Source organism: Rhineura floridana, chromosome 2 (assembly GCF_030035675.1).
Source record: "Rhineura floridana isolate rRhiFlo1 chromosome 2, rRhiFlo1.hap2, whole genome shotgun sequence".
In the NCBI taxonomy this organism is placed as follows: Eukaryota; Metazoa; Chordata; class Lepidosauria; order Squamata; family Rhineuridae; genus Rhineura; species Rhineura floridana.
The window spans coordinates 104,663,416-104,675,651 of NC_084481.1; the positions used below are offsets into that span (position 1 = coordinate 104,663,416).

At 41.2% G+C, this 12,236-nt stretch overlaps 1 protein-coding gene across 8 annotated transcripts in view; it reads right to left on the minus strand.

Moving 5' to 3' along the window:
- PPP6R3 (protein phosphatase 6 regulatory subunit 3) overlaps nt 1-12,236 on the minus strand; it is a 158,084-nt gene that overhangs the window by 19,857 nt on the left and 125,991 nt on the right. For all 8 annotated transcript variants that reach the window (XM_061609953.1, XM_061609948.1, XM_061609951.1 and 5 more), the window contains 4 exons: nt 10,311-10,441; nt 6,920-7,038; nt 5,753-5,906; nt 4,668-4,771 (listed from right to left, as the gene is read on the minus strand). In XM_061609953.1, coding sequence (XP_061465937.1) covers nt 4,668-4,771; nt 5,753-5,906; nt 6,920-7,038; nt 10,311-10,441 — 508 coding nt within the window. The remainder of the gene's footprint in view (nt 1-4,667; nt 4,772-5,752; nt 5,907-6,919; nt 7,039-10,310; nt 10,442-12,236) is intronic.

A 12,236-nucleotide genomic window follows, 5' to 3' on the forward strand; every position in this document is an offset into this window, starting at 1 on the left:
AAAATTAAACATTTAATTAACAACCCCTTTTCCATTTTCTAGTCTATTTTGCAATTTGGACCACTTACAATAGCAGGCTAATCACACCTGAAGCCACATCACAGGGTTTCTTTTGTGTCCATCAGCCATGCATTTTGGAACAAATCAAGTGGCATAGTCTCAAACTGCATTATTTCTGAAAGCAAGCAAGGTTTCCTATTTGCACAATGGCTGTGTTTGTACATCACAATAAACTATGGTTTATCCAGATACGTACAAGCCACACCAAGCCTTTTCACTCCCTTTCTCTCCATGTAGCTGAGATGGTGACTTAAAAAACTTTTACTTTCAGTTTCAATTAACTGCTGTTTGTCCTGTAGTCTGAATTGTGGTCAGTGCTAACTATGGTCTATTTAAAATAAGCCACCTTCAAACCATGGGTTATGAAGCTGACTTGTTGAAACTAGCCATAATTATCTTTAACCACAATTCCAGGTCCAGACAATATGGCCAACAGCAGTTAAGTAAAACTTAATGGCTTGGATCTCCCACCTCCCTTGTTTAATAGTGTCCCATTGTTTAAATGGGAATCAGTGTGTGGGCGGATCAATACCAGTTATTAGTGTGCAAAGAAGGGGGGTGGAAGATTCCCCCATTAGCACAAATGAGAATTCTTCTCCCAATCTTTTGGATGCTTATAATTTAGCCAGACATGCGAAACCAACATCGCCTGATCTTTGGACTAGGATGAGTTTTCTGGAACCTGAGGAGCTGGGGCTTCCCGATAACCCTCTTGGGAACAGAAGTTTACAAAGCCCTCCATCCCAGCTCCCTCTGGAACCACTTTGTGTTCTGGCTAAGTCCCAAAGTCAGCCCAGTAAGACAGTAGTAAAGGGGGAAAGCCTGCAGGCCCTAATATCACCTCCCATTCTTAAGGGCTGTATCAGTACCTCTATGGACTGTGATTTAATGTGTATAGACTGACAATTGTCAGCTCTATCCTGGAACATCATGGGCTGGGAGAGTAAGTTATATGATGAGGATTTTGTTGACTACCTCTGTAAGTTTAAGATCATTTGTCTCCAGGAAACCTGGGTTGTAAATCCAGCTAAAATGTATTTGCATGGTTATTGTGCTTTCTCCACCCCAGCGGTAAAACAATCATTAAAAGGTCGTGGTAGTGGAGGACACACTACCTTTATCTCAGCTGATCTGTCAGCTGAGGTTTATCATTTGCCCACTACTCTCCCGCAATATGTCCAGATCCTCAGGATTAAGGGCAAACCTGTAGGATCCCTTATTTGTATAAACATCTACTTTCCCCCTTCGCAAGCAAAGTCCCTGGGTCACAATAGTGTTTGGGACCGGCTAGCTGAAACTCTTATACAAATAGAGCTTCGATTTGCTAACGACCGCCTCCTCCTTTGTGGGGATTTTAACGCTAGATTGGGCGATCTATGGTCTGGTGGTGTAACATCTACCAACTGGGGTCCACCCTGTCAGACTGGCACGTTTTGTAAGATCCTACAAGATAAAAAATCGAATGGCGAGGGTAAGCGTTTGGTAGAACTTGCATTGGCACATCACCATGAAATACTGAATGGCTCAGATGTCGACTTTTCCAAGGGTGCTTTCACTTATTTAAATATCCGGGGTGCCAGCACAATTGATTATATGATGGTTTCCCATACACTACTATCAGACATCCTTGGATTTGTTGTTGATCACAGGACGGAAAGTGATCACTTTCCCCTTCGGTTACATTTAAGTCCAATTTTCTCAACTTTTTTGCATTCTTTGCCACTTTCTGATGGTTTAGTGGTGGCGGAACGGAGAGCCCATTGGTCTAATAATTTGTGTCTATCTATTGCAAAACTTGTTGAGGATAGCTTTCTCCAATCCCTTCGTTTGGGAGTCCTGAATTCTGAGGTGGACCCTTTGATAGCATACCAGACAATTTTGGCCTATTTAAAACCTAAATTGACCAGGAAAGATCACCCTACGGGTAATAGACATAATGGCAATGTCTGGTTTGACCAGGAATGTAAGATTGCCAAGAGAAGGTTGGCGTCCTGCCTTCAACAGATAGGTAGGTGTCCGAGGAATTTCTCCCCTGACCTTTTGGCGGCCTTGAGATCTTCATATAAATGTCTCCTGAAACAAAAAAAAGTTGCTTTTGCGGAATCCCGCTGGCGACAATTAGCTATGACGGTGACAGAAAAAATAGGAACAACAGTTCTGGGACCTCGTGGCGACAAGTATGGGTACATCTAGGCCTATAATTTTAGGACAGATATCAGCATCAGCCTGGCATTCACATTTTAGCCGACTTTATGCATCATACTCTACCCCCCCTAAAGCCCTTGATGGCACCACTGAATCGTCTTTACCATCTTGGCCACCGGTCATGCCAATCCAAGTAAGATTGCTTATTGACTCTCTTAGAGCCGGTAAAGCCCCCGGTGAGGATTTTTTACCCCCCGAAATTTTTAAGCAGTTTCCGGACTGGTGGGCTCCTATTCTTGCCAAGCTTTTTACGCAGATTAACGACTCGGGCATTGTTCCCAATGGCTGGCGACAAAGTATACTTGTACCGATTTACAAAAAAGGGGATAGGCAGGATCCTGGTAATTACCGCCCAATTAGCTTATTAAATGTAGCGGCGAAGCTATATAGTAAGTATCTTCTAAATAAGCTGGAAGACTGGGAAACTGAAAACCAATTCATTTTCCCAGAACAAGCGGGATTTAGAAAGAGTCTTTGTCCTATTGATCATTGTCTGACTCTTTATTATTTGGCCAAACAAAGTATTCTTGGGCCAACAAAACATCTATATGTTGCATTTGCGGATTTGGCAGCTGCCTTTGATTCAATAGACCGGAATCTTTTGTGGACCAAAATGGCCAATCTTAATATCGATAGCCGCCTTTTATTTTTGTTAAAGACACTGTACACCAATACATCGACACGTGTGAGGGTGGGTACCTTAGGTGCATTATCAGACCCCATAGCGGTAGATAAAGGGGTAAAGCAAGGCTGCCTCTTAGCTCCTTTGCTTTTTAATATCTACTTGAATAATATTGTCTCTGAACTATCGGGTTCTGAATTTTCCCCCCCCTCTATAGGGAGCAGAAAAGTTTCAGTGTTGCTATACGCTGATGATATGATCCTTTTGTCTATTGTCCCTATTGGCCTACGGAGAATTCTGCGGAAACTCCAGGATTATTGTTCCAAGGAAAAGTTGCAGGTTAACTATGAGAAGACAAAAGTAATGGTATTTGGCAAAAGACACGTCAAGCTCAAATGGTCAATAGCCGATCACCACCTAGAACAATGCCGAGTTTTTAAATATTTGGGAATATACTTTACAGACACACTTTCCTGGAAAAAACACATTGAAATGACTAAAGTGCTTGCAGTTAAAACATCAGGGGCTATTTTAAAATTTTACCGCACGACGGGTGGTAATCTAGTTGATCCTGCTTTAAAAATTTTCCAGAGTAAGGTTATTCCAGATCTTGTATGGTGCAGCAGTATGGGGTTGGGATGAATCTTCCATCTTAAGCCTAGAGTCTATCCAAAATAATTTTTTGAGAAGGCTCTTGGCGTTACCCTCTGGTACCCCTGCAGCGATGCTCCGAGCAGAAACAGGATTTCCCACGCTGAGAGCTCGCATTCATAACATTCTTCTTAATTTTCGAAGATCGCTAAAAGAAACCCCGGCTAAAGTACTACTTAATCTCTGTTTTGACCAAGCTCTAGGTGTTAAGTTATGGAGTTTAAGAGCTGATAATTTACTCCAAATATACCACATACTACCCCAAGACTCCTCTCTTTTAGCTAATAAAGTGAAGTTACGCAACACCATATATCAGTATATCTATTATATAGATGGTTTGTCTTTGATTAACTCCAGAGTTTCCTGTTGGTATTGGACTTTTAAATTTGATCATGCCAGAGCTGCATATTTGACTCTTTCCATCCCTGTAATACTTAGACAGGCATTTACAGCTCTTCGCTTTTATTCAATGCCAAATGCAATTAGAGAGGGGCGTTTCACTGGGACTCCATGGGCTCAGAGATTCTGTGTATGCGGCGGATGGGAGGTCGAGGACCTTCCCCACTACTTGCTGCTCTGTCCTATTTATTCAAACCCTCGGGTTAAATATCTGATGGGACTGTTGGCAGGTCGGAATCTGATTTCTGATCGCGAAAAAATATGCTATTTGATGGCCGATGTAAACGCTGATGTTACCCATAGAGTGTCTTTATATGCTTTGGCAGCTCAGAAATTACGTGCACAGTACATGTCGAATTAGTATGTCGATTCTAATTTTGTTTTACCCAGTGATGGTATAAGCCCTTGATTTGATAAATTTTGTACGCTTCGCTGAGCTGTTTGCTCATTTTATAATGATTTTACTAATTATTGTATTAATGGGTTATGACTAAAATGCCCTGTGATAACTCTGTTAAATGCCCTTTTAGTATTGGTTTTAACCATTTTAATGTGGGCTGTGCTGTATTTGCGATGGCTTACGGCTCTGCAATAAAGTTTATTTGGATTTGGATTAAAACTGCAAGTAAATGCTTCCAATGTTCTCCTCCCTTTGTGACTTGTGCACAAAAACCATGACTTATGACATGCATCAAAGCCAGTAATTTCTTCATTATTTCAGTGCTCTTACCTTCCGGTTGAGTTGCAAGTGCTACATTTGCACTCAGAGGATCCATTGGCTCTGTGTTGGTTTCCATCTCTACAGGTGAATTACTTCTTAAGGAATCTTTTGGACTTTAAAACAAAATAGCTTTGATGAGTTCCATTTTCAATTATTTTTAGTAAGATGAATATATTGGTACTATATTTCAGATAGATGAAATATTGTCTGTCAATTTTGTATCAAGATTTTGTGCTGACAATTTGAGAGTTCTAGAATCCATGAATGTGTAATCAGAAGCAAATAAAAGGATATGGAACATAGATAAATGTTTAAGAGTTTGCAGGAGTTTACATCTACTTGAAATCTAAATAATCATTTATAATTTCAACTCTCCCCTTTGTAATGATGACAGGAAGGAAAAAGAATGCAATGTGTGCAGAGAACATAGCCTTAATTAGTGACATTTAAATACTGCAAATACAAAACATAGCATTGGTTAAAGATGCTGAAGTACCACCATATTACTGAGCAGAAGTGAGGGGGTTCTGTGAGTGAAGGGCTTTGGTTTTGGGGCTCTTCTATCTCCTCCAAATAGTTATAATAAGCAGACCTTTAGTTGAGAAGTTTCATTTATAGAGAAAGCTTTGTTTTAAGCTGCAGATTAATTTAATGAGGGAAGTCAAGATGTTCATATGTATCTCTAAATTGGTAGACAGCTACAGGGAGGATGGAGAGAGAGAAGTATTGAGACACAGGTGAAGAAAATGCTGCAGGAATGTTGTCTCCTGGCTTAGTGCTACTGTTCTGCTCTGCCATCTGAGATTTGTTAGAGCAGCCCCAAACCAAGTAAGTAGGGCAGGGGTAATATTTTCTTTTGTAAACTGTTCACCCAAAGGACACAAATTATTTTGTTTCTCGGTCACACCACCAGCTGCAGTATCTTCATGAACTCATGAAGAGTATAATAAATTTCACTCTAAAAAGGCGTCAAGCAAAGCCACAACTTAATGTTATCAAGCAAAAGTAAAGCCCATGAAAGCAAAAGATGAATGAGTAATAGCATTTCCCCCCACTTGATTCACAGGTTTTGAAGCAATGCAGTACTTTCCTACCTTAGAGAAGATGTGAACTCTGAAAAGGAAGCCCAGCCAGTTTCTTTTGCTGGCATTGGTTCTTCTGTGCTCCATACATCAGACCCAACAGAATCCAGATTTGTACCATGTGTTGTTTCCATAGGAACATCAAAGTTAGCTGACCAGTTAGGTGCTGTAAAGAATGACACATTTATAATTCTACAAAAGCAAAAACTGGAAAATATATTTGCTATAGGATTAGAATTTTAAGAAATTAGATTAAAATAGAGATCTTGGAATTCCTTGGTCAATAAAGGCAATGCAGACCTCATGATTTCATAAGTACAATGTCAGAATATTCAACTCCACAACACTCAGGTTTTATCTCTTAACGCCTGGAGAAAGAAGCTAAATTTCAGGTCCCTCCAATCCCAGCACCTTTAGTCCTCCAGAAATGTTTCCTATTTCAAAGTTTGTCTGAATATTTCCTTTAACTCAATGCAGAATGATCCCTAAGACTTCATTATTTCATCAGATGTTTTGATTCAGACTTGCCTTGTTTAAATCACTAAACTTTAGTCACCCGTCTTTGCTCAACACTTGCACTGTACTTAACACTGTGTATCTGACATGATGATCATACTATTGTTTATGTAGTCAATTTATCCCAAAATAAATAGATGCAAGTCCAAAGTAGCAAGGTCTAACTTTTAAAGTTAGACTTCAGATTCACCACTGGGCAAATGAACAAGTAGAAGCTTGGTCCTGAACTAACCGCACCATTGATAATTTTTATTTAAAATGGCAAACAATAGAAAATTTGGACACAGTGAAAGGCTGCCAACTTTGGAAGCTCCCAGACAACCTGTGTATTGAGCGTTCACCCTGATTTGTCTCTAGGGAGATTAGACAATTTGTTTGTGAGGGGAGGCTTGATGATGTTTCATCATAACAAGTCTAATCCCACACATTACACAGCATTTTCCAGTCACTTTCCTGGTTACAAAAAGCATATTTGGTAATGGTATCAAGTAATCAGCTTTAATTTCACAACCTCAGTTTGTTGTTATGTGATTGAATCCCACTCAAAAATACTGAAAGTTCGGAAGTGCCCTTCCTCAATATAGCTATACTGATGACAGTAGCCCAATTTCTGTTTCTAGTATCTGAAAATGGATGAGAAACAGTGGTACAGAAGCTACTTACTTTCATTCAAATCTACTTCCATCTTGTCTTCTGTATTGGTGCTTGACTCAAACAAGTCTTGCTTTGTTCCATCCTCTTCTTCAGAATCTGTACTCTCCTCACTGTCTGTACTGCCTGAGCTTTTTAAAAAACAGTAGAATACATATAGAGGGATTATTTCCACCACATGAGATTATTTTAGCTTGATATTGACACACATGATTAACTTCAAAAGATTGACTTCAAAAGAGGAAACTTCACAAAAATGAGGGAATTGGTAAAAAGAAAGCTGAAAAACAAAGTCCAGAGGGTCACATCACTCGAAAAGGCTTGGAAGTTGTTTAAAAACACTGTATTAGAAGCTCAACTGGAGTGCATACCACAGATCAGAAAGTGTACCGCCAGGGCCAAGAAGATGCCAGCATGGTTAATGAGCAAAGTCAAGGAAGCTCTTAGAGGCAAAAAGTCTTCCTTCAGAAAATGGAAGTCTTGTCTGAATGAAGAAAATAAAAAAGAACACAAACACTGGCAAAAGAAATGCAAGAAGACAATAAGGGATGCTAAAAAAGAATTTGAGGAGCACATTGCTAAGAACATAAAAACCAACAACAAAAAATTCTATAAATACATTCAAAGCAGGAGACCATCTAGGGAGGCGATTGGACCCTTGGATGATAAGAGAGTCAAAGGTATACTAAAGAACGATAAGGAGATTGCAGAGAAGCTAAATGAATTCTTTGCATCTGTCTTCACAGTGGAAGATATAGGGCAGATCCCTGAACCTGAACTAACATTTGCAGGAAGGGATTCTGAGGAACTGAGACAAATAGTGGTAACGAGAGAGGAAGTTCTAGGCTTAATGGACAATATAAAAACTGGCAAATCACCGGGCCCAGATGGCATCCACCCGAGAGGTCTCAAAGAACTCAAAGGTGAAATTGCTGATCTGCTAGCTAAAATATGTAACTTGTCCCTCAGGTCCTCCTCCGTGCCTGAGGACTGGAAAGTGGCAAATGTAATGCCAATATTCAAAAAGGGATCTGGGGGGATCCCGGAAATTACAGGCCAGTTAGCTTAACTTCTGTCCCTGGAAAACTGGTAGAAAGTATTATTAAAGCTAGATTAACTAAGCACATAGAAGAACAAGCCTTGCTGAAGCACAGCCAGCATGGCTTCTGCAAGGGAAGGTCCTGTCTCAGTAACCTATTAGAATTCTTTGAGAGTGTCAACAAACATATAGATAGAGGTGATCAAGTGGACATAGTGTACTTAGACTTTCAAAAAGTGTTTGACATGGTACCTCACCAAAGACTTCTGAGGAAGCTTAGCAGTCATGGAATTAGAGGAGAGGTCCTCTTGTGGATAAGGAATTGGTTAAGAAGCAGAAAGCAGAGAGTAGGAATAAACGGACAGTTTTCCCAATGGAGGGCTGTAGAAAGTGGAGTCCCTCAAGGATCGGTATTGGGACCTGTACTTTTCTACTTGTTCATTAATGACCTAGAATTAGGAGTGAGCAGTGAAGTGGCCAAGTTTGCTGACGACACCAAATTGTTCAGGGTTGTTAAAACAAAAAGGGATTGCGAAGAGCTCCAAAAAGACCTCTCCAAACTGAGTGAATGGGCGGAAAAATGGCAAATGCAATTCAATATAGTGTAAAATTATGCCTATTGGAGCAAAAAATCTGAATTGCACATATACGCTCATGGGGTCTGAACTGGCGGTGACCGACCAGGAGAGAGACCTCGGGGTTGTAGTGGACAGCACGATGAAAATGTCGACCCAGTGTGCGGCAGCTGTGAAAAAGGCAAATTCCATGCTAGCGATAATTAGGAAAGGTATTGAAAATAAAACAGCTGATATCATAATGCCGTTGTATAAATCTATGGTGCGGCTGCATTTGGAATACTGTGTACAGCTCTGGTCGCCTCATCTCAAAAAGGATATTATAGAGTTGGAAAAGGTTCAGAAGAGGGCAACCAGAATGATCAAGGGGATGGAGCGACTCCCTTACGAGGAAAGGTTGCAGCATTTGGGGCTTTTTAGTTTAGAGAAAAGACGGGTCAGAGGAGACGTGATAGAAGTGTATAAAATTATGCATGGCATTGAGAAAGTGGGTAGAGAAAAGTTTTTCTCCCTCTCTCATAATACTAGAACTCGTGGACATTCCAAGAAGCTGAATGTTGGAAGATTCAGGACAGACAAAAGGAAGTACTTCTTTACTCAGCGCATAGTTAAACTATGGAATTTGCTCCCACAAGATGCAGTAATGGCCACCAGCTTGGATGGCTTTAAAAGAAGATTAGACAAATTCATGGAGGACAGGGCTATCAATGGCTACTAGCCGTGATGGCTGTGCTGTGCCACCCTAGTCAGAGGCAGCATGCTTCTGAAAACCAGAAGCCTCAGGAGGGGAGAGTGTTCTTGTACTAGGGTTCTGCTTGCAGGCTTCCCCCAGGCACCTGGTTGGCCACTGTGAGAACAGGATGCTGGACTAGATGGGCCACTGGCCTGATCCAGCAGGCTCTTCTTATGTTCTAATACAAAAGACAACCAAACCATCCAAACTTCCCCACCTGAAGACAATGGCAAAATTTCCACTGACTACAGCAGAGCTCACAATGACATCAAGCGATGACACCTGTCTATGATCAAATGAGGTCACTGTACCTGCTGATAAGCAATCCCTTGGAAGATGCGCTTTGGTTCAAACTGCTTCTTCCAAAGCAAGTATTCTTCCCTCTGCAAACAGAGGAAGTGAATCCCTGCAACAACACTAGGGAGTTCCTGACAAGTAGCCAATCCCAGTGGGCTCTGTCAGCCCAGATTAGAACTCCTGATTGTTCCTTTGCAGCTACATCTATACCTGCCCCACAGCTGATGTTACATGTTATACCAGGTGTAGGGCAGGTGGATGTAGTTTATGGGGAACAGCTATGTAGGCCTGATTGGGATTCGTGTGGGGTGGAGGTTCCCAACCACTGCCCTATAATTACGCTTAATTTAAAAAAAGCTGGAAAAAATGGAATAAGCAAACAAATCAGTTACCTGGAAAATAGTCTAACCCAAATCCTAACCCTAAACACTAAACCAGGGGTCACAGGTCAGCGCTTCTACTGGCTAGAGGACAGAAGTGAAGCCGGAGTAATCTCCACATTCATGGCAAACCATTAATTATTGTTTATGGGACATGTGAACTAGGTTACTACTTGATCATCTAGTCAAGATGACAACAGCAAAGGGCCAAGAATATCATCCTGATTACTGTGGGTATCTGCATTACTCTCCCTAAAAGCATCTTGGATGGGTATATCAATGCTGAAATAGATAAATCTATTAGTTTTTAGATTAACAGATTTAATCAGAACCAAAACAAATTTCTTTGACAAAACATTCTCTGCCATCTTAATGTTACCTGGATCTTCTCTGAGTTTCTGGTGCAAAAGCAATATGTTTCTCTTCCCAGATATCTTCTTCATCAGAACCACCATCATCAAACTGCTGTATTCTCTCCTTGCAGCATGCCTCAAACAAAGCAATGTTGCCCTAAACATTTTAAAAAGCAAATATATTACAAAGAGTAAATTTACCACTCACAAAAACTGAAGCTCCTAATAACCACATTCAGGTGCTTTTGTTGTAGGCTATGTTTAAATAAAAGAAAAACAATGGACCATCAACCAAGGCTATATCTACATTTGCAAGTAAGGGAAGCTTTACTGTATTTATTAAGAAAATAAGGCCCTATAAGAGAGAAAACACAATTTGAAAAGTTTATTAGTTTCCAAATGTACTAGAGGTATAATTGGTAAAATCTATTCTATAAACATGAGCCTTGATAATAAATTGGGCACATCTATAAATGGGTGAATGATTTACACCAAGAGGTGACTTTAGGAGAATGGAGATGGATTAGGATTAAAATAGGTTTATAAAGAGAACTTCTATAGGATGCAGTATCAATGGTATCTGACCCCATATAGCTTGACTAAGATTTATTTATTTATTTATACATACCCCACCTTTCCCAGAAGGAGTCCAGGGTGGCTAACAAAAAAACTAAAAGCACTTTAAAACATAATCACAGAAGACTTTAAAAGGTCTGGGTTCAGGCCTGGTTATGGGACTGAATTGGCCTTGGTCACCCTGACGGATGACCTTTATCAGGAGAAAGACCCTGATAAGAGTGCGACCCTGCTACTCTTATTTGATCTCTCAGCAGCTTTTCATACCATTGACCATGGTATGCTTCTGGGCTAACTTGGTGAGATGGGTATCGGAGGCACTGTTTTAAAGTGGTTCCAATCCTATCTCCAAGGTCGTTTTCAGAGAATAGCATTGGGTGAATGTCTTTCGGCCCCCTGGCAGTTGTGCTATGGAGTGCCACAGGGTACCATCTTGTCCCCCATGCTGTTTAACATCTATATGAAGCGCTTTGAGGCAAGGTGTCAGCAGTACACTGATGATACCCAACTATTTCTCCTTAACATCTGAAATGGGAGAGACCGTGCAAACCCTGGACCGCTGCCTGGACTCAGTGGTGGGCTGGATGAGGGCCAATAAACTGAGTCTGAATCTTAGCAAGACGGAGGTGCTGTGGGCTGGTGGTTCCCAAATTCAGATAATTGGTCAGTTGCCTGCTTTAGATGGGGTTGTACTCCCTCTGAAAGAGCAGGTCTGTAGTCTGGGGGTCCTCCTGGATCCATCTTTGTTGCTAGAGGCCTAGATGACCTCAGTGGCTAGGAGTGCCTTTTACCAGCTTCAGCTGGTAAGACAGCTGCTGCCGTTTCTGGACCGGGATAGACTGATCACTCTTGCCCATGCACTGGAAACCTCTAGGCTGAATTACTGCAATGCGCTCTATGGGGGCTGCCCTTGAGGTTGGTCTGGAGGCTGCAGGTGGTGCAAAATGCGGTGGCGAGAATGCTCACTGGGGCATGTCACCCCGCTGCTGAAAGAATTGCACTGGCTACCCATTTGCTACTGGGCCAAGTTCAAGGTTCTAATTTTGGTGTACAAAGCCCTATAAAGCTTGGGATCAGGATACCAGAAAGACCGCTTTATCCCTTATATACCCAGTCGATCACTGCGCTCTGCAGGTGAGGGCCTCCTGCAGATACCATCATATCAGAAGGTCCGTTCTGTACAACATAGGAAATGGACCTTTAGTGTGGCGGCACCTACGCTGCGGAATTCCCTCCCCTTAAATATTGGACAGGCGCTATCTCTTTTACCTACTGAAGACCTTCCTCTTTCAACAAGCCTTTTAAGTTGAGACCTTATCCCAGTCTGTGTCTATGTTGGAATTGCTTTTTAAAATGTTTTTAAACCTTTTAAAAAA